The 22,467-nt window shown below is 36.7% G+C and overlaps 3 protein-coding genes, 1 long non-coding RNA gene and 1 pseudogene across 4 annotated transcripts; 4 read left to right on the top strand and 1 right to left on the bottom strand.

Moving 5' to 3' along the window:
• The first annotated feature begins 438 nt into the window (after positions 1 to 438).
• Positions 439 to 4,251, top strand: LOC148296211 (uncharacterized). The gene is made up of 3 exons (XR_015833525.1): positions 439 to 1,042; positions 1,157 to 1,237; positions 3,840 to 4,251. It is a non-coding gene; the product is annotated as an uncharacterized LOC148296211 (long non-coding RNA).
• A 326-nt stretch (positions 4,252 to 4,577) lies between these two features.
• LOC110760934 (FT-interacting protein 1 pseudogene) lies at positions 4,578 to 8,408 on the top strand (annotated as a pseudogene).
• Positions 8,409 to 8,672: 264 nt separating this feature from the next.
• LOC110760941 (large ribosomal subunit protein eL6x) lies at positions 8,673 to 10,978 on the bottom strand. Its single transcript, XM_021963299.2, has 4 exons — positions 10,618 to 10,978; positions 9,826 to 9,932; positions 9,144 to 9,325; positions 8,673 to 9,019 (listed from the first exon to the last, which is right to left on the bottom strand). Exons 1-4 carry the CDS (start codon positions 10,872 to 10,874, stop codon positions 8,864 to 8,866), a joined length of 702 nt encoding a protein of 233 aa, XP_021818991.2. The 5' UTR covers positions 10,875 to 10,978; the 3' UTR covers positions 8,673 to 8,863.
• Positions 10,979 to 11,442: 464 nt separating this feature from the next.
• Positions 11,443 to 14,361, top strand: PSRP2 (RNA-binding (RRM/RBD/RNP motifs) family protein). The gene is made up of 4 exons (XM_021963304.2): positions 11,443 to 11,877; positions 13,063 to 13,164; positions 13,332 to 13,631; positions 14,180 to 14,361. Exons 1-4 carry the CDS (start codon positions 11,563 to 11,565, stop codon positions 14,216 to 14,218), a joined length of 756 nt encoding a protein of 251 aa, XP_021818996.2. The 5' UTR covers positions 11,443 to 11,562; the 3' UTR covers positions 14,219 to 14,361.
• A 1,470-nt stretch (positions 14,362 to 15,831) lies between these two features.
• On the top strand, positions 15,832 to 22,256 carry SYN3 (Rad21/Rec8-like family protein). The gene is made up of 14 exons (XM_021963286.2): positions 15,832 to 16,163; positions 16,882 to 17,143; positions 17,228 to 17,274; positions 17,382 to 17,431; positions 17,555 to 17,622; positions 17,717 to 18,189; positions 18,295 to 18,385; positions 18,467 to 18,603; positions 18,694 to 19,280; positions 20,593 to 20,632; positions 20,797 to 20,869; positions 20,992 to 21,127; positions 21,669 to 21,814; positions 22,067 to 22,256. The coding sequence occupies exons 1-13, from the start codon at positions 16,040 to 16,042 to the stop codon at positions 21,765 to 21,767; spliced, it is 2,187 nt and encodes a 728-aa protein (XP_021818978.2). The 5' UTR covers positions 15,832 to 16,039; the 3' UTR covers positions 21,768 to 21,814; positions 22,067 to 22,256.
• Positions 22,257 to 22,467: the final 211 nt, after the last annotated feature.

The following is a 22,467-nucleotide window of genomic DNA, read 5'->3' as shown; positions in this document are numbered from 1 at the left end:
AATTGTTGGTCAATTTAATGTTTGGCAGAACGTGTGATTCAGTAAGTATGTAATTAATATTAATCCTTCAAAGGTATCTGCCTCATGTTCCACCCCATCATTGGCTCAATTAAATAAAATATTTTCATGTACGATACGAGCACAAGTTCAAAATAAAATATTTTGTTAACATGATGTTCTAAAGTTCAAACAGTCAGATATGGCAAAACCACTGACAGATCACTGCTGCATTCATAACAGAACACGAGAAGAACAACGATTGATCCAACAACACTCAAAAATTCAAAAACATAACGAAGTCAAGCAATGAATCACATGGTCTTCCTAACAATGCAATGGTTAAAGTAGAAAAGAAAAAATAATGACAAACCAAAACTTGGACAGAATCAAAATGAGGGAGGCAGCAATAATAAATAAGTTAAAAGTAAGAAAGAGTAGACAGGGCCGGCCCTGAGCCTGGGCACCGAGGGCGACGGCCATGGGCCTCCAATTTTTGGGGCCTCAAAATTTTTTTTTAATATTACTGGAGCCCAAACTTAAATTTTTTTTTATTTATAAAAAACACATATTCTCTTTGCCCATAAAGAGCTTTTCTGCTTCCAAAAAGTTTGTCCCTTTCCCACCGTGTTCTCCTCTCTTTTTAGTTGTTAATATATTCCCTCTCCCACGCTCTGTTCTTTGTCTTTGCCCATAAAAAGCATTTCTGCTTCCAAAAAAATTGTCCCTTTCCCACCGTGTTCTCCTCTCTTTTTATTTGTCAATATATAATATATTACCATTTTCTTTTCATTAAAAAAAATATATTACCCTTCTCCTCCCATGCTCTGTTCTCCCAAGTTATATTTTCCCTTCTCTTCTCCGAAGCTCTCTTCTTGTCTGTCTTTGACCCAAAAGAAAAGCTCTCTTAAATTTATTATTTCCAGTTTTTCTCTCATCCCTCTTTTATCTTTGTCTTTGAATTGATCTATCCAAAGAAATATTTGTAGATTTCTTTCTTCTACACTACAGACTCTAAAAGATTATCTGAGTGAGTGAGGATGAGGTTCGTCAACAATAACCCCATATTTGAATTATTTCCATTATCTTTATACATATTTTTTATATAGATTTGAATTCTTTATACATGTCTTTATACATATTTGTTATATTATTGCAGATGTGCAAGTGCAATATAGATCAATTGAAGTGAAAGCTCTGCAAGAATGAAGCAGTTTAATACAACTTAAGCATAAACCAGGTTGTATTGCTTTTTTTTTTATTGCTTAAAATCAGTTTTTTTCCTTTGCTGGTTGAGTTTGGTTGCTTTGTTGGTTGTGTTTGGTTGGTTGCTTTGCTAGTTGTAGTAACAAAAATGGTTAGGAAACATGAATCTGGAAGTCAGAAAAGAAATAAAATGAGAAAAATAGAAAAAATGATTCAAACTCAAAAAGGAGCTCTTGATAAGTTTTTTAAAACTAGTTCTTCAATTGAAGATCCATCTGATGAATTAGTTAATGAATCTCAACAACCAATTAGTCAGGAAGAAGATATGATAGAAAATGAAGAGGTTGATGCCCTCATTGAGAATGAAAATAATCATGCTTTGAATATCTATGATCCAAGAATTTGGGATAACATTGATAACAAAACAAATGATATTTTAATAGAAAAGGGTCCTGTAAGAGAAAGTAATCTAAAGTTTCCTGTTGATGGGCTCTCTAGGCATTTTTCATATTCTTATTTTACAAGAAAGTTATCAAATGGGGAGGGTCAGGATAGAAAATGGCTAGTGTACTCAAAAGATGTGGACAAAGTATATTGTTTTTGTTGTAAGTTATTTAAATCTGTGAAAATTAAAAGTTTGTTGGCAAATGAAGGGCTTAATGACTGGAAACGTTTAAGTGAGAGGCTTAAACAACATGAAACTAGTAGTGAGCATATCAATAACATGACAACTTGGATTGACATGCAAATTAGATTGAAAAAGAATGAAACAATTGATAAAGAGCTACAAGGGCAAATTAAAAAAGAGAAGGAACATTGGAAATTGGTTTTAGTAAGAATAATTTCTGTTGTGAAATGTCTTGCTAAAAGAAATTTAGCTTTTCGTGGAGAGAATGAGAAAATTTACCAAGATAACAATGGTAATTTTTTGGGGCTGCTTGAATTAATTGCGGAATTTGATTTGGTATTGCAAGAGCATTTTAGACGTATTCAGAATGATGAGATTCATTATCACTATCTTAGTCATAAAATTCAAAATGAGTTTATTGGTATGTTAGGCTCCAAGGTTAGAAGTGCTATCATTGAAAAAATCAAAGAGGCAAAATATTTTTCTGTAATACTTGATTGTACTCCGGATGTAAGTAACCATGAGCAAATGACTTTAATAATTCGATGTGTAGATATGTCAAATGCTCCCATAAAGGTAGAAGAGTATTTTTTAGAGTTCTTGAAAGTGGATGATACATCTGGATGTGGGCTTTTTAATGAGTTACAAGCTGTATTACAGTGTCTTACACTTGATATTAATAATGTAAGGGGCCAAGGTTATGATAATGGAGCTAACATGAAGGGGAAAAACAATGGTGTGCAAACAAGGTTTCTGAAAATAAATCCTAGGGCATTTTATATGCCATGTGCTTGTCATTCTCTTAATTTAACAGTTTGTGATATGGCAAACTCTTGTGTTAAAGCTGTGTCATTTTTTGGTGTTGTGCAACGTATGTATACTCTATTTGCTAGTTCTACAAAGAGGTGGAAATTTTTTCAAGATCATGTACATGGATTAACTCTTAAACCATTGTCAACAACAAGATGGGAAAGTCATATTAATGGTGTTCAAGCCATAATAACCCAAACTGATGATATAAGAGAAGCTCTATTTGAATTGTCTAGGGTTAGTGAAGATGCAAAAACAAAGAGTGAAGCTGAATCTTTAGCTACACATGAACTTGAAAATTTTGAATTTTTGTTGGGCATGAGTATATGGCATAACATTTTGAAAAAAATTGACTTGGTTAGCCAAAAATTGCAATATGGAGATATGCAAATTGATGTTGCAATAAAACATTTGAAGGGGCTGGTCTCTTATTTTGTAGACTATAGGGAAAATGGGTTCACATTGGCCCTACTTTCTGCTAAAGAGATTGCATCAAAGATGGAAATTGATCCTGTATTTCCTGAAAAACGTCAAAGTCGAAGAAAAAAACAATTTGATGAAAATGACCATAAAGAGACATTTCAATCTGCTGAAGAATCTTTTAGGGTTAATTATTTTCTTGTTGTAGTTGATGCTGCAATTTCTTCTTTGAGGAGTAGATTTGAACAATTAGAAATATTTGAAGGCATTTTTGGTTTTTTGTTTGATCCTCAGAATTTATTTCAAATGAATTATATTAGATTGCGTGAATGTTGTAGAAATCTTGAAGCTGCATTAACACATAATAATGAATCTGATATTAATGCTGATGATTTGTTTTCTGAATTGGAAGTGTTACAAATGTATTTACCGAAAGAGACAAAGACAGCCATTGAAGTTCTTGAGTTTGTAAAAGTTGTGGATTGTTTTCCAAATGTCTCAATTGCTTATAGAATTATACTGACTCTGCCAGTAACTGTAGCATCTGCAGAAAGAAGTTTTTCAAAATTAAAATTACTAAAATCTTATTTGCGATCAATTATGTCACAAGAAAGGTTAAATGGATTGGCAATCTTATGTATTGAAAAGAATATGTTGGGAAATATTGATTTTGAAGAGGTTATTGATGATTTTGCTTCTCAAAATGCTAGAAGATCAAGAATTTTTAATGTTGGAAAATATTGATTTAATGTTACTGCTTTTGTGTTTTGATTTATAGATGATGGAGTGGAAGTCAAAGCAGCATTTTGTTTACAATTGAGCCATTTGAGAACTAAGCCCTATTGAAGAGCCACTAAGCCACTTGAGAAGCATTTTGTTGTTTATGGATCATGTACTTTTGGTTTTTTTTCGTTAGTTGAATGAAATTATTACATTTAGCAACCTTAGTTGTTTTCGGATACTTTGCCCCCCTATTCATAAAAAGAAAAATGAATGAACACATTCAAGAAAAACATATATCTAAGGGCCTCATTTAATTTTTGGCCATGGGCCACCAAAATGTCAGGGCCGGCCCTGAGAGTAGAAAGCAGAAAGCAAAGCATCTTTGATCGCAACTCATAAACCATGCAGCTTCAGATTTTGCTTTTTCTTTCTTTCTTAGGCTCCAACTATGCCTTTCATAGCCCTTTCTTTTCCTAACTTTCTTTACTTTACACTTCATGACATTCAGATTGCTGCCTAGCCAAGAAAGGGATGTCCCTTCAACACACACAGATTCAAGTGAATAATTTTTAATCAGATGAAAGTTATACCCTTGATCATAAGAAGAAAAGGATCTCTGAGATTTGATTCTTCATGCCAAAGAAAAGCTAGCCATGTAGTTTCTTACAGAGGCCTCGAGAACATTTTATTCGTTTTGTATATAAAAAACACAAAAGTTAGCTTTAATTCTTCATCATGTTAAGAGGCTCTTACCTCTCAGCAAACAAAAAAGAAACAGAATTGAGATCATTCCCAAGCAATGCAGAAGTAATATAAAATAAAACAAATTTTGCTTGAAGCATTTGGGACAAAATTAATGAGATAATATTGCCTTCTTTGAGAATTATATGAATGGCAGAGCTTCACTTTCCCACACTTTATAAAAAATTAAGGCTTCCCTCCATTTTTTCGGCCATCTTTCGATTTATAACAGAACTGACAGGCAGGGCAGCTTCTTCGTCAAATCATTCTTTGCTTCACCAAAATAGCATAGTACCACAGTGCAAGAGAAAGAACCTGAACATTCCTTTTTTTTTTTTTTCTTTTCTTTTTAATTTTGTTCCTTCCTAGATAAAACTTCTTTGCTTTTGAAGCTTATTTCAGATTGCTTGAGGGGTGTCACTTCCTCTAGATTCTCACAGCAGCCAAGTAAGCAAAAGGAGAATGAAGCTGGTAGTAGAAGTGGTAGATGCTCATGATCTTATGCCCAAAGACGGTGAAGGTTCTGCTAGTCCATTTGTAGAAGTTGATTTTGTAAACAAGCTTAGCCGAACCAAAACTGTTTTAAAGAACCTCAACCCCATTTGGAACCACAAACTTTTCTTTGATATCGACCAAACACGAAACTTCCATCACCAAACCATTGAAGCCTCTGTCTACCATGAGAGGAGATCACCTACTCCTGGCCGAAACTTCCTTGGAAGAGTAAGAATTCCTTGCTCAAATATTGTCACGAAAAGTGAGAAAGTTTATCAAAGATTCCAGTTAGAAAAGAAGTGGTTTTTCTCATCCGTCAAGGGTGAGATTGGTTTAAAAGTATACACTTCACTAGAACCTGAACCAAAATCTCCTCCATATTCTCCACCACAACTACTAGAAGACTCTCCTTCTAATTCTCAACAACCGCCAGAACACCCAACTTCTAGTCCCTGTGCACCTCCAAATACAGAAAGCACAAGAACTAATAGCAAAGTATTGGCTGCTATTCCCAAAGAAAAAGGCCCTGTAATAGATAACACTACAGTTATCACAGCAGAATTCAACAAAAAAGTTGTTGCGGTTGCTTTGATTGAAACAAATTCTTCTGCTGCAGCAGCTGGGTCTAGCATTAGTGATCCTGCACAAGATCCAAAGGAGGAGATCAAAGAGCCAGTTGAAGTAAAAGCTGAAACAGCGCATCACATACACAAGCATCAAGTTCTGCAGCAACCAGGCAAATCAGTAGAAATACAACATCAAGGTTTCCCATTAACCATGCGGCCAATTCAACTGGAAGCCCATCGTAACCACCAAGATGACTATGAACTGAAAGACACCAACCCACAGCTTGGTGAGAGATGGCCAAATGGAGGAGCACATGGAGGAAGAGGATGGATGACTGGTGAGAGATTTACAAGCACTTATGACCTTGTTGAACAAATGTTTTATCTTTTTGTTCGTGTTGTGAAAGCCAAAGACCTCCCTCCCAGCTCCATTACCGGAAGCTGTGATCCTTACGTGGAAGTAAAGCTGGGAAACTATAAGGGAAGAACAAGGCATTTTGAGAGGAAAATGAATCCAGAGTGGAACCAGGTGTTTGCTTTCTCAAAAGATCGAATTCAATCATCAGTGGTAGAAGTTTTTGTCAAAGATAAAGAGATGATTGGAAGAGATGATTATCTTGGAAGGGTGGTTTTTGACTTGAATGAGGTTCCAACCAGAGTTCCACCTGACAGCCAACTGGCTCCTCAGTGGTACAGATTGGAGCACCGCCGCGGAGAAGGGAAGGTTAGGGGTGAGATCATGCTCGCAGTTTGGATGGGAACACAGGCTGATGAAGCCTTTCCAGATGCATGGCATTCAGATGCTGCAGCTGTCTATGGTGAGGGTGTTTTTAATATCAGATCAAAGGTATATGTATCACCAAAACTATGGTACCTGAGGGTGAATGTGATTGAAGCTCAGGATGTGCTGCCCAATGACAGAAGCCGCCTCCCAGAAGTCTTTGTCAAAGCTCAAGTTGGAAACCAATTGCTCAGGACCAAGATATGCCCAAGTCGGACTGCTAATCCATTATGGAATGAAGATTTAGTCTTTGTGGCAGCTGAGCCCTTTGAGGAGCAACTGGTTATTACAGTCGAGGATCGAGTGCACCCTTCGAAAGATGAGGTGTTGGGGAAAATAAGCATGCCAATTGACATGTTTGAGAAGCGGCTTGACCACAGGCCAGTTCATTCTCGCTGGTTCAATCTTGAGAAGTATGGTTTTGGTATCTTGGAGCCAGATAGGAGGAAGGAGCTCAAGTTTTCTAGTAGAATTCACCTGAGAGTTTGTCTTGAAGGTGGATACCATGTACTAGATGAATCAACCATGTATATAAGTGATCAAAGGCCAACAGCAAGGCAGCTTTGGAAGCAGCCTGTTGGGATTTTGGAAGTGGGCATTCTAAGTGCACAAGGGCTTCTTCCAATGAAGATGAAGGATGGCCGAGGGAGCACAGATGCTTATTGTGTAGCCAAGTACGGCCAGAAATGGGTTCGCACCAGAACAATTCTAGACACATTCAATCCTAAATGGAACGAGCAGTACACATGGGAAGTTTACGACCCCTGCACCGTGATAACATTGGGAGTTTTCGATAACTGCAACCTAGGTGGAGGTGAGAAACAAACACCAGCTGCAGGCAGTGCAGCAAGAGATTCACGAATTGGGAAGGTACGTATTCGACTATCAACACTTGAAGCTCATCGGATGTACACACATTCGTACCCACTCCTAGTTCTACAGCCTAATGGAGTGAAGAAAATGGGGGAGCTCCAACTAGCAGTTCGATTCACCACCCTCTCTATTGCTAACATGATATATGTTTATGGGCACCCTTTGCTACCAAAAATGCATTACTTGCATCCTTTCACAGTGAACCAAGTCGATAATCTACGATACCAAGCCATGAATATTGTAGCAGCAAGACTTGGCAGAGCTGAGCCACCTCTTAGGAAAGAAGTGGTGGAGTACATGTTAGATGTTGATTCTCACATGTGGAGCATGCGAAGAAGCAAGGCTAACTTCTTTCGAATTATGTCACTACTTTCTGCCATGTTTTCTATGAGCCGGTGGCTTGGTGATGTATGTGATTGGAAGAACGGGGTCACCACAGTTCTTGTCCACATTCTCTTTCTCATATTGATTTGCTACCCAGAGTTGATACTTCCAACTCTTTTTGTCTACATGTTCCTCATTGGAATGTGGAACTACAGGTTCAGGCCTAGACATCCTCCTCACATGGATACCAAGCTTTCATGGGCAGAGACAGTTCACCCGGATGAGCTTGATGAAGAGTTTGACACATTTCCGAGCTCTAGACCCCATGATATAGTTCGAATGAGGTACGACAGGATCAGAAGTGTAGCAGGAAGGATACAGACAGTTGTAGGTGACATAGCAACACAAGGGGAGAGGTTTCAGTCTCTACTGAGCTGGAGAGACCCAAGAGCGACCAGCCTTTTCATACTGTTTTGCCTTTGTGCATCTGTGGTTCTTTATGTGGTCCCATTTAGAGTGGTTGCTTTAGTTGCAGGGCTGTATTACTTGAGGCACCCCAGGTTCCGAAGCAAGCTGCCTTCTGTACCCAGCAATTTCTTCAGGAGATTGCCCGCTCAGACCGACAGCTTACTCTGAAACTAATTTGTGGCAAGTCCTGTGGAAACTGTAACGTTCATGTAACCATGTTCATCTAACCTTGCTTTCATCTAACCTTGTTCGAGTTTGAATAAATGCCCTGTTTGAATTCCCTTTGTAACAACAGGGGCTCCCCTCTCAATAAAATAGAACTATGATCACACAATGAACAATGTAAATTGTTCTTGTATTGTAGCTGAGTTTTATACTCCTCGTGTCGGTTTTCAATTTGTTGGCTACGACTCCTTATAACTCAATAAAAATAGCAAGGGTTTTGTCACACATACAACCATCTTCAACGCATTTATCCTAAGAATTCTGTTTTTATACTTCAATTTAAGCACCCCCAAAGAAAGGTTTCCATAATATTATCCTAAACCCTAAGCAACCAACAAGTTAATCATCTCACATGACCGCAACTAAGGCTGTAATATTAGAAAACATGGCATGAAATGGGAGTGAGTCGAGATCCTAGGTTCAAACCTCCTTTAATAAAATAGAAAAGGTAAAAAACATTCGCACAATGCATGATCTAAAGTAACATCCGATTAGAAGTCAATTACAAATTAAACTTAAGAGTACAACCACTAAGATCAAGTTCAAACAAAAATGGAACAATTTTGGATAGAAAAGCAAAATCTAACACTTCTCAGTTTCTTCAATCTAGAAAACAAGCTCGTGAGGCTTCATGCCTTGCTTGAGAGAAAACCTTGCAGCCAAATAAGTCTTCAAATCTGAAACTCCCTCGATGGATTTAATCAATGCTGTATCAACAGCCTTCTGGTCATCTTTTTTCCCCTGTGGAAGTACAGTTTTCTCCTACAATTTGAAGAAGGAAATCAAAGGTTAGAAGAAAAGAACAAAAAGACGGCCAAAGAACGACCATAGACAGTATACACTTGAAAATAGATAAAAGATTTTTTTAATAAAGAAAAACACCAACCTCATTCTCTGCTTCAAAGAACTCGCCTTCACCCTTATTTTTCTTCTTCTGGACTTCCTTTGCAAAATACTTGTCATCAAACTTATCCACGTTAACGCCAGAGATGTCAACCTTGGTTGAAGTTCCAATCACGTAAGCTTGGTTCACACGTCTAAGAGGAACACCGTTAATCTTGAATGGTCCTGAAATGACAAGAAAGAACGACAGTAAGAAACACTCCAACTCTGAAATCTAAGGCACGCAGGGAATATGAAAAAAAAAAAAAAGAGGGAAGGGAAATGCTCAACAAAACTACAAATCACATTATCTGGCACAGCCTAATGGTTCTTTTCAAAACAGACGTGCACAGCCAAATGGCTCTATTGAACTTCCATTCAAACACACTAACAAAATTTAATCACTTTTATCACACATGTAAACAATGACCTTGTTCCATGTACTGAATGACCAACACTTCATCAAAGCATGTTTTTCTTTGTATTACATACGCGGTCGATCAAACCAAATAATAATCTCCATATGAAACCAACCAGCAGAACAATTGATACAAACATTAAGCACTAATAAATTTGATAAGAAAGAACTGAAACAGATGAAGGAGCACTTTCTCATCATTGTTCTTGCACCAATAACATACAAGAAAAAAACAAAAACTTAATTAAGGAAAAAAAAAAGAACTTACCAGTGACCAAAAGCAAGCCAGATGAGAGCTGCTTCAGAAACACAACCCTCTTCCCCTTGAACCTCCCAGCAAGAAGGATCAACACAGTACCAGGAGTAATGCTATCCCTACAAAATATGAAGAAAAGAAAATAACAAAAAATTACTAACGATCTAAACAAAAAAACCATACAGAGATTACAGAAGATCAAAAACTGCTTCTCGAACATAAACAATCTACTTCCGCTTTAAAGTAAGCAACTGAAAAAGAAAATAAAACATTCCCATCTCACAATTTATGTTTTTTTTGGTAAAAATAGATATCTAACTCTAATCTCTATATCCTAACCAATATTGAACAAATGAAAGATGATAATATCCTCAAACTCCCAAAGGGAAAAAACAAAACTCAGATAACAAAGTAAATACTTTCTCAAACCCCAAACCAAGGGGACCGTCCAATGCATATCTTCACTTTCTATGTTCCCAATTTCTTTTTCCATAATTGACATGGGTATTGGAAATCAAAGACGGAATCCCAATAAACAGAACTTAATAGAATGCACACACCCAATCACATCACATAAAAAAGTAGTCACTCACAAATCTACAAAATAGAGAGAGAAAAAATAAGCTCATAGGTAAACACATTTTCTCAGAATCCAAACACGTTAAGGCATCCATTCAAACCATTTCCCCACATTACGGAAAAAGCAAACCAAACCCAATAACATAACACAGTCAAAGAAACCCATTGATAAATACATAAAGGCACACAAATCCATAGAGATAGATACAGAAGGGAGATAGGGACCTGAGCTTTGTGGGTTTGGGCTTGCGCTTGTTGACGAGTGGCTTCTTGACATCATCGGCGGGGTAAAACTTAGGCGGCTTCACAGCAGGGACGTCAGCCGCGGGCTTCTTGTCGTGGCGAGGGAAAGCGCCGCCGTTTTTGGCCTTGATAGCCCAAAGCCCTCGCTTGTGGTACATCTTCGACCTCGAGTATTTCCCAATCCCTCTAATCAGATCTGGGTTTCGGGTCACCTTTGGGGTCCTCTGCTTCGGCGCCATCGTGAAATCTTTGTAAGAGTCTCTCACTGGTTCTCCGTCTCCGAAAGGCTCAGCCACAAACACTGAGTAAGAAACTGGTGTGTATATATACGGGCCGAACCCTTAAAACCCTCAGACCTACCTGCAAAATGGGGTACTCGCTATCACTTTTACCCACAGGGAAGGAAATGACAATTTTGGCCACCCCCATTTCAATTAGGTCTCTATAATTTCTAGGCCTAATTTCTAACTTTTCTTTTCGAACTTCCTATTGAGGGGTCGATAATATACTAAAATCACAAATACTAATTTTTATTGTTTTAATTAAGGCAGTGAATCTATTCCTTGCACTCGAATTTGAATCTCTAGTTTAGACTCTCACTCACTGGTATAAAAAATTATGTATAATTTACTTATTTATTATTATTCAAAATGCAATTCACTATCTTTTTTTTTTTATAAAAAAATGTAATTTAAATTTTTTTTAGTAAAGTAATTTACTTTTACTACAAAAGAAAAAGAAGTTCAATCATATCTCACCCGCGGGTGAGAGACCTTGTTCCAAAATCCCAGCTAGATAATGAGATAATGAAATTGAAGCCTCCTCAGTCTGAGCTCTTTTCCCACCCTCACTCTTTCACTCTGCTCTGAAACCCCATTCACTTTTCTCCTCTTGTTCATAATCACACCCAATAGCCCAGAAAAACAAATGGCTACAATCTCATCCCTACTGTCACCACCCAATCTCCTTCACCATCCCACAAATCCCATCAAAGCCGCACCAAAACTGTCTCTCCAAATCCTCAAACCAACCCAATTTCAGGGCTTTCACAAACTCACTTCCTCTTATATGATTCTGACCCCCAGACATTCACAAAGAGTCTTTGCTGTTGCCGAAGAAGTCGCAGCCGACCCGTCTTCTAAAGCGGCCAGGAGAGTTTACATTGGCAACATTCCCAGGACTGTGGATAATGCTGAGCTTACCAAAATTGTTGAAGAACACGGAGCTGTAGAGAAGGCTGAGGTTTTTGGCTTTTCCTTTTCATTTTATTTTATTTATTTATTTACGTCTGATTTTTGTGTTTTTCCATGCATTTTTGTGTTTTTTAATTGTTGGGTTATTGAAGATTGAGAACTCAGTATGGTAAGTATTTGATACTTGGCAGCCACTACATTTGTGTTTGGGTTCATATTAGTATTGGATTAGTTAGCTTGAGAAGAATAGGTTGGTTGGGTTAATATGTAGCATCATGGACACCCTAGCTTAATTGGTGTAAGGGAACTTCAGTGTTGTAGGGTAATTCGTTGATTGGAACTGAACTAAGAGTAGTTTACAACGGTTGGTGGGGTGGAGCTCCTCCGTCAGCTAGTATACGAACCCGAGGCTGCCAATAGGTTTTACTTACATGCATATGGTGTCTGTCCGGTTTGACAATTGCATTCAAAGTTGCAGTTCTAGATTCTAAATGTGATGTTAAATAATAAGAGTGGACTAATAGCTTAGTTGGAACTTCATACTGGGAATCGTATTCTTAACCTCATGAGCGTGAATACATCAATCTTGGTTATTACCAGCAATACCCTTAATATATGCATAAAATCTTGTCATGAATTTGATTTTGCCTGTCACAAATCTTTAGTTATTTTGATCATTCCTTTCAATGACAAATAATTCACATGTAGTCATATCAATATAAGACAACACTGAAAGCTTGAAGATATGCAGCTATCAAAACATATGATCCTAATCTGGTGCTTTAACAATATCTTTTGAGCCGTTCTACTTATAATTTCATCTTGATTTTGTAAAGCAGCATGCCAAGACCTTGTTACTGTTTCTCGAGATGTTTTCCTGATCTTCTATTATTATATTTGTCATTGACAGTCAAACCATTTACTCTTTTCATGCTTGAGCATGGTTTAATAATACCATACTTCAGATAGCTGAGGATTTGCTAGTAACCCAGTAAGCTTTTACCAGAAAATATTGGCTGAAGTATTTTAAATGCTTGTGCAAGTATCAATGTGAAGAATTTACTATTGTAAAATCCAAGTTGGGAGATATGTATTGCTGAGCAAGAGAATGAGGATTTATTTGGCGACTTTCTTTCAATATATAGAATGTTTTTTTTTTTTGAGTTGACTGTAATATAAATAACATAGAAAAGAAATAAAAGAGATGACTTTCTTCCCTTCCTTTTGGTCATAGGTGATGTTTGATAAGTACTCTGGAAGAAGTCGCCGATTTGCATTTGTTACAGCAAAGACTGTTGAAGATGCAAATTCCATTGTTGAAAAACTGAATGGAACTGTAAGTGTTGCCAAGGTTCATACGTTTATATTGATTAAAATACTGTTAAAGAATTCATCTAGTATAAAGTGTACTTCCTCTGCCCTCTATCGGCACTTTTTCAATTTGTTTAGTAAAATTTTATTAATTGTCAAAAACGAATTAATTCCATCTGGTTGTTAATACAGGAGATTGGAGGACGTGAAATCAAAGTAAACATAACTGAGAAACCCCTGCTACAAGCGGACGTATCACTTCTTCAGGCAGAAGAGTCCCAATTCATTGACAGCCCCCATAAAGTGTATGTTGGAAATCTTGGAAAGGAAGTAACTACGGATACACTCAAAACCCTCTTCTCTGAGAAGGGAAAAGTTCTTAGCACAAAGGTTTCCCGGGTTCCAGGGACTTCAAAATCTAGTGGTTTTGGGTTTGTTTCTTTCTCCTTGGAGGAGGATGTAGAAGCTGCCATCTCATCTTTCAACAATACTGTAAGTTTCTAGCTGTTCCATATTTTAGAGGAAGCTGGGAATCGAACTATACATACATATACTTGCCTGCTTGTTCATATTCTTTCTTCTATATGTTCTTATGGAAGTTTTCATATGACTGGCAACATAAACCATTATTGAAATTCAATGATGCAAAAGCTAGAATTACTAGCCAATTTTCAAATTTGCGGGTGCATGGTGTATTTTGTCTCTAGTTGCTTCTGTTGTCTGCATAAATTCCTGTTAATTCTTGTATGATACCTATCACGAATCAAAATACCCTTTCTCACCATCCATGATTTATACTTCCTTGTGGTTTCCATCCTGCTGATTTTCACATGTTACAAATAATAATTATAATCAAGGGTATGGTGGTTATGTTTTCATTTGGATGGATATTGCTTTCCTCATTAGTTTCCTGGAACTGATTATTCCTTTATTGCAAATAATTGGAACTGTTTGACCATTTGTTTCCTTAGCAATTTTGATCAGTTGGTATCCAATTTTTCACGGTTAGACAATTTATTTATATTTATTGTTCATTGCAGTTGTTTGAAGGGCAACGAATTCGTGTAAACAAGGCATAGTAAAGCTGGCAGAACGCTTGGTTTTGGAGAGTTTGTACTTGTATCTATTGTATCAGAAATTAGGATAGGGTATTTATGGAACAAAAATCAGAGTCTTTTTTGTAGTTTCTATTGATTTTGATCTTAATGAATGATTTTGTCAAGACCTTGATATTTTCTAGTCGTTCCTGGTAGAAGCTGACTGGATTGATAGTTATCAAAACGTATGAAAATGACATGGCATGATTAGTGCATCTTGTGATGGTTTTCTGACCAATACAGGTTTGAACAGCGTAATACAAATCTGGTTTGTTCAAGCTGGGTTTGGTTGAAATTCTCGAATTTGAACTAAACTCAAGCGTCCATTGTGTTCGAGTAATTTTGCTCAAGCTTCGTTGTTGTAGATTTGGTTGAACTTGAGCTGGTTTATTAGATTATAAGAATGGTTTTTTTTTTTTTTTGGGGTGAAAAAAAGTTTAGGAGGGAAGGCTACCCCATCGCAGGGCTAGGGCATACTAAGGCCTTAGCCTCTTTTTTGGTTTTTACGGATTACCCGCCAAGAGGGATTGTCTGTAGCGAGACTCGAACTTAGGCTTTGCTAGCGAAGAGAATGCTCTTTACCAACTCAACCAACCCTCGTTGGCTATATGAATGGTTTTTCAGTTGACCACTGTTGGGTCATGGAATACTTTGTAGAGTTCAATGCATTCTCATTGTGCTTGCTGCCGGTAAAATTCCCTTGCATGATTACATCTCTTGCTACAGTATTGGCTTGGAATTTGAAAGAAATGAGCGTTTTATTATAAATATTTGTTTGGATTTTTTTTTATTGTTGGAAATATTAGTTAGGAATTTGAAAAGACAAGAAAATTAAATTTAGGAGTTTCTAGAGATCTCTTTATAAATCACACAGAATATATACCATTTTATTAGGCAATCAATATGTTTCAAAGACAGCATGAGCCGAATAACAGAGAGCTACATTATGACCTTCAAATTTGATAACTTTGCGTTTTCTTTTTCGGTTTGGCTTTTATTTAAAAAGGTGTTGGTTTTGATCTGTTATTTTTTAATTCGAATTTTTTTAGTAGTTTTAGTATTTTTTGTTGTTGTTGAAGCAGATGTACTGTAAAATAGAAACATCTTGTATACAAAAGATAGCAAGAGAAATCATCCAAAATCCAATGTGAAAAGCATAGACAATAGCATAATCTTAAAAAAGATTTGCGGCGTGAATCAAACACATGGAAAAAAAAAAAGTTTAGCTTAAATTTCTTTGATTTAAAAATAAAAAAATAAAAAAACAGTTTAGCTCAGAGTTTTTATCTTCAGACTTTAATTACTACCAATTGAAAAATTTGAGAATTTTCTCTAAAATTATTGAATTCTCTTGTGGATATTACCCACTTTTTTTTATTTTCGAAAAGTGAGCAGATTTTTTTTTTGAAAATTTGAGTAGTGGAAACTTCCAAAGTATCTGTCGTTTCGTTTGGAAAAAAGAAAAGAAAAAAAGAAGAGAACTCCAAATGGGCAACAGTCGTAAATTCGTAATTCTTATAAACCACAAGGGTTATTCCCGTAAAACTCACTCCAAATGGGCGCCATTTTTCGTTTCCCGCGCCCCATTTCCTCCTTCAATCTCCAATAACCCTAAAACCTCCGTCTTCTTTTTCTCTCTCTCTCATAAACCATATTTATACACACAGAAACACTAACGAAGCACTGTTCTTATTTATATATTTATAAGTTTTGCCATTGAAATAGTGTAGAAGAAGAAGAAGAAGAAGGTTTTGCCATTGAAATAGTGTAGAAGAAGAAGAAGAAGAAGACGAAGGTCGAAGGATGTTTTATTCGCAGACGTTCTTGGCTCGGAAGGGCCCACTGGGAACCGTATGGTGTGCGGCGCATCTGCAGAGCAGGTTAAAGAAGTCCCATTACACTTCCACCGACATCCCCTCCACCGTTGGTCCGTACAACCCTTTTGTTTGTTTTGCTTAAAGTTTGGGTTTTTTTTTTTTGGTGTTCTGGGTGTCTCAAAATCTGAATCCAAAGCTACTTTCCTCTGTTAAATTTTGAGACTTTTTTGTGAAACCGTCGCCTTTCTTTGAGGAAGTGTTTTTTTTTCCTTCTTTAATCTGGTATTTTTATTAAGTTTTGATTTGTAAGATGCTAATTTAGATCTTAAAATTTTATGGAATTCATAATTTTTGTCATACATTATAATCAATCCATGCTAAATTTTGCTGAATTGAACCCCTTTGTCGTTTTGATCACATGGTCAGTCTGGTGAAGATGGATGGTGCCTGTAAAACCCCTTTTTGTTTTACAGGTGCCGCCCGTCTAAGGATTGCCCCATCAACAGAATCATATACCCTTTTAGATATGCTTGGGTTCAAGTTACTTGGTTATTTTTTTGTTTCATTCCCCTTTTCTGATTTCTTAATCAATTTTGGTAATGATATGTGTTTATTGTGGGCTGTGTATACAATTTTAATTGGTCATACTTTTGAATTTGAGGTATCTTTCTCTCATACTCATTTCAGTTAGAATTCTGTGGTCCTTCTCTTAGGCTCTCTCTTCTTGTTTGGTGGGTCTATTGTGTGCAGTTTTTCTCTTAATCGTATAAAAACTTGAATGTTGAAAAAACAATTGGCTAACAATTTTCATATGAATGCTTTTATTAGATCGCATCATGTTTCCGGATGTTCCTATTGCACTGAGAATGTCAGGACACCTTCTAGTAGGTGTTGTTCGGATATACTCAAAGAAAGTCGACTATCTTTACCAGGACTGTACTGTTGTTTTGACTAGCCTAAGAAAGGCCTTTGCTTCTATAGACTTGAATTTGCCAGAGAATGCAAGACAAGCACCGGTCCAATCCATCACTTTGCCTGACACATTTGACCTTGATGCTTTGGATTTGGATACAGACTTGTTCTGTGAGGGGTAATATTCGCAGAAGGCCCTTTTCATCCATCTTTCTTTTCTGCTTTTAAATGGATGTATGATGCAATGATTTTGTTTCCTCAGGGCTCACGATAATCATCTCAGGAGTGAGGAAGACATCACACTAACAGGTTGTAGAAGTGACTTGCTGTTTGGAATTTTCATCTTACTTTTCTTATTTTTCTTTGTTTATGTTCATTTGGTGAAAGTCTTGAAATATTTGAACTTTGTGTTACAGATCAAATTCCTATTGGAACAAACCCTTATGTTGCTATAACTTTTGACGAGGTTGAACATCTATTCCTTTTCTGTTTTAAAGTATATATATTTTTTGCTCTCCTTCATTTTACTGTTTGAATGTTGAAGTACTGGAATTGCATTGTTACTGACTGAAGCTTGTGTTATTTTTAGGATATACAGATGTATCTATCACTTCCAAAAGAGGTTTTTGGTTCAGATGCTACCCCCATGGATGAGGAGTATGCTTCTTAATGCATTTGAGTTTTCCACGTATGATTTTAAATCTTTCTTTGAGAAAGCAGTATAGTAATTTTTATGTTTCCATGGTTACAGCATCCTCCATACACCTCCAGCTGAGGGGGCTCCTAGTCCAGGCAATCAGACAGATGAACAAATAAGATTTAGTGATGACTTCACCCTTCCAAATTTTCCAGAAGTTGAGGTTCCACAACATGTTGGTTTTGAAGATACTGTTCCAACTAACCAGAGAGAAAGTATTGATTTGAGGCATAGAGATGACGGTTCCCCTGAACATGTTCAAGAAATGGAAGTTCTGCGAGATGCTGTTTCTGATTTTGGCTCAGAAATCCTTCCTCCGGTTTCCCCCAATAACAGTGATGATGTAACTGAACCATACAGGTCTGTTGACCCTGAAAGGAGTGAGAAAGACATTCTTTCTCCAATTATGGAGGAAACTATACCTTCTGGTGGGCCATCTCCATTATTTCAGCCAAGTTCAGGACCACCAGCATCTGTTGCTTCTTTGCCAGAGGGTCTACAAAATATTGATACACATGTTTCATTTGGTGTGTAGAGTTACTATTCATCATCTAATATCCTCTTCAGATGTAAACGTCAATATGACACAACTTTATTTTTACCTTGAGTGTTTCTCTCTTCTGTTGTTGCAGAACTTCAACCAACACCACCTCCTGAGCAGCCAAGAGCAAGACCAAGGAAGAGAAAGCAGTATTTTGATGAGACCCTTGTGTTGTCCAATGAGTATGGTTGCACATATTATTCATCATATGGTCTGTATTTCTTCTGGTATTGGTCACTGAGATAAGGTTGTGAATTTTGCAGGTTTATGAATAAGACAATTCAAGATACTAGTGATTTATTGCGTAAAAGGAGGAATATTCCGTGCTCTGCTTTGGGTGTTTGGAAGTTGAACAACAGTTTAAGAAAGGAACAAATATTCTTCCAGCCTTCATTAAGTGGTGAGTGGGTCTTTTCCCTTTATTAGTTTTCTCTTGCTGCTTGTCTGCCATTTTGATGACTTTATTTCTAATCTGGGTGTCTGCCTGTAGGTCTGTGTTCAGATCTTTGTAACATTTCCAACAAAGACTATATATCCACAAAATCCCATTTGTTTGAGGAAGCTCTTCCAGACTCTAGGCCTACAAGATCTCCTTCTCCCACAACTGAAGCTTTCTCAGAAGCTAGGGTTGCACAATCTCCTCGTCCTTTTACAACTGAAATCTCCCCAGAGCGTAGGGTTGCACGGTCTCTTCCTGTAACTGAAGCTTCCATAGAGTATAGGGGTGCACAATCGCCTGCTACTCAATGCAACCCAGAAATTGATCAACTCAGACATGTTGAAGAACATGATGGGGAAAATATCTTACCTGAGTTTATACCTTCACCAAGATTCATGCCTTCTCCCAGGAGAGATGATCTTACGCCTGCTCCATCTCCATACTTACGGTCAGCTTCAGTTCCTCCATTGGAAACAAGCACTGGAACACAAATACTGCAGACACCAGACCTACCATCATCAATTGGATTTCATGAGACTGTTTTTGAAACTCCAAGGACAATATTTGAGGAGCAGTTACGTCCAGAAAACACTGGTCTATCAGATACTCCTGACTTAAGGAATACTGCAGAAGCTGAAGTAAGTTATACAGTATTTGGTCCTATAAGTGCTTTCATATAAATTATATTTGACTTTTACATCATTTTTTGCTTTTCATTTTACTGTTTTGTGCCTTTTGTGGGAACTTTACAAGCCTTAAGTTCTTGTTTATGCTTGAGTGGATGGCATTAGATTTAAGATTTCTTTGAGGTAAGGCTTAGGGATACATTATAGAGAACCTAAGGCTTGTGAAACAGCTCACTTTATTGAGCACAACTTACTCTACCGAGCTCTATTATGCTTACCTTTAGCCTTGAGTGATCTATGTTCATTAAGTGTTTTCTTTGCTCTTTGAAGCTTATATATCCATTTACTTGGAAACATTTAGATGTCTTTCATTTTTTATATGATTATATATGATATAATGCACTTGATAATTTCCATTAAGGATAAAGAATGTTTATCATTTAACTCTCTTTTGAGTTAAATTTGAACGTTAAGCAGATTCATATATATTTTTTTGGAGTCAATAAGTTGCATGATAGATTTACTGAGGAATTAAATAATATTAGTGTTTTTTTCTTTGAGAAATGGTTTTTGAAGATTAACAAACCCTTTTTTACCAACTCTCTGAGAGGAAGATGGCAAAGCCAAAATTTTCCTTTACCTTGGGATAATGCATTTTGATACATGTTGAATCATTCAGAGCAAGGTTGGAGAATATCACCTAAAGTCAAACTAAAACTGAGTTTGAAATATCAAACTACGAATGTGTATCACTCAACTCACAACTACAAGACAATTACTAGTAGAAGTCTAATATTCTATTTGAATGACTATATCTATTTTATATTCTAGGGGCCGTGGCGAGGGCCGTGGCCTGTGGAATCCCTGGGCACAATTTGGCTCTGCCTTTGATCAAGAGTCTCACGTATTTAATCTTTTTCTTATTTCTATGATATTCCTAACTCCTGAGCCTTGTTCATTTTGACCTTCATTTCCTTGTGGACTAAAGTTTTAATAATATTGGTCTATGTGTAATTCCTTCCTCAAGTCTTTAAACTTTCTTTATGGTTGTTTTTCGGAAAAATACTTCATTGAAATACTGAATTACTTGTATTTACCGCAATATGAGATTTATAGTTTCAACCTGCCAGGCATTTTGTTAATATGTAATTTTTAACTCTTCTTATCTTTTAGTTTTGAGAATCAACTTATGAGAGACATAGAACTTCATTCTGAAACCCCTCTCCATATGCAATAGGTGTATTAGTGCATTACTTCATGTTTTCCTCTGTGAACCAGTTAACTCTTAATTAACTTTCGAACTTGTTAAAATGTTTCATTGTAGGATCTTTATTTTCTGGAAGCAGATAGCAGTACACCAGCTGGTAAACTCAGAAACCTTTGCTTGATCAGTGATTTGGATGATTCTGTAAATTGTGTATAGTGTTTTTCTTGGCTGCCTGTATGAATAAAGAGTACTCATTCTTTAAGTTCAAATTTTCTAACTTTTGTGTTCACTATTTGGATGACATATCTATGCTTGTACCAGGATCTCAAGGGACACAAGGAGTACCAGGATCTCAAGGGACACACGCAGTTGATTCATTGTCTGTTAGAACCAGGTACTTCTCTTTCAATCGTTTCTTTTCTTTGTTTATAAAGGGTTTAGTTAGTCGCTGTATTTCTGTACTCAGTGGCTCATTGTCTTTAATTTTCTTAATAATTTTCCCCATTTGGTGCGCAGGGCTGTGGCTCAGTATTTAAAAAGGCAATCTCCTATCACCTCAACCTCAGAAGACCTATTTGGAGATCTCAGCTTAGACAAAATCTTAGAAGGAAAAACAAGAAAGCTATGTGCCCGAATGTTCTATGAAACTCTGGTAAATTTTGGAGACATTTTTGTTAAGTTGTCTTGCTTTGAATCCAAGTGCTTTTTTGGATAGTAAATTGAGAATTTCTCCTAGTTCTGGTGTATCATGTATGTATCTTATGTGTACATCATAGAATTTTAAGAGCAAATTATTTGTATACATTTTAGATGAATATGCGCAATTGAGCAAAATGTTTGTTTAGGTTTAAATCAACCTAGTTATTGAAAAATGATTCAATTATTCAAATTCTATATTTTTTTGTTAAATATCAATTTGTCTTTGTGTTTGGGTTTTTCGTTACATATCATTTTATCTCTGATTCTTGTTCCTAGTCTTGGTGCTATTAGAAAATGTTCTGCTGCATTTCTATTTTCTGAAATATGCAATGTATTGGATGCATCTTTCTGTTTTTTGTTTGTTTGTTTAATTGGCTTGTCATTTGTTCCTTTTATACTTTCTGAACAAGCAAAACTTGTACTGCCTGTTGAAGTAGCTGATGCAGCATTTTTGGTATATTACTAAATGTGAGTTTTCATGGTCAATACATCAGGTTTTGAAGAGTTTCGATCTTGTTGATGTAAAGCAAGAAGTACCTTATGGTGACATTAGTTTGAAATTGACTCAAACCCTATCGAAGGCTCAAATTTAAGATGATCTGAGTCAATTCAGTGTGCTTGGTGGCTTTAATATATTTTGGTAAGAATGAGTCTTTTGACAATCGTATTTTCTGTATGCAATTTGATATGCTGTAGTGCCCGCTTACTCCTTGTGTGGAAGTGAAACCAATTTGTCGTTGTTAGTGCGTTGGGTTTTTTTCTTTTTCCATTTCATGTTTTACTTGTGCGTGAACGTTGCACCAACATGCATATGCTGTACATTTAGTGTGAATCGTAATTTGCTTTACTTTTTAGAAATACGGTGCCAAGTTTTACTTTCTGTGGATTGCAGGCGTTGCCAGGTCAAAGCATGAGGAAGGGAATGATGCAGTGTTAGTTTGTAAACAAGTTAAGTTGCAACGGAATTTTTGACCTTGTAGAGAGAGAAGTCTAGTAGCCCACATGTGTAACTAGTAGAGGTTGTGGTGTAAATTATTGTACTCATATTGTAATAAAAGGTATTTTCATGCAGGTTTTCTTTTTCTTCGTTTGCCATTTTTTCTCGCTGCAACATAGTTATTCATTGAACTTTTTACCTCTCAATTCACCATACTATAGTATGTGCCATCCACGTGATTAAAACCGACAGAAAATGTTACGATAGGACCAAGGTTTGTTAGTTTTGGTTTTATATCTACCTCGCGATGATCGTGACGAGGATACAAATTGAATACCAAGCTCATGGTTGGTTGC

This window comes from Prunus avium, chromosome 2 (genome assembly GCF_965620075.1).
Source record: "Prunus avium chromosome 2, drPruAviu1.hap1.1, whole genome shotgun sequence".
In the NCBI taxonomy this organism is placed as follows: Eukaryota; Viridiplantae; Streptophyta; class Magnoliopsida; order Rosales; family Rosaceae; genus Prunus; species Prunus avium.
This window is presented reverse-complemented; position numbering and strand designations above follow the sequence as displayed.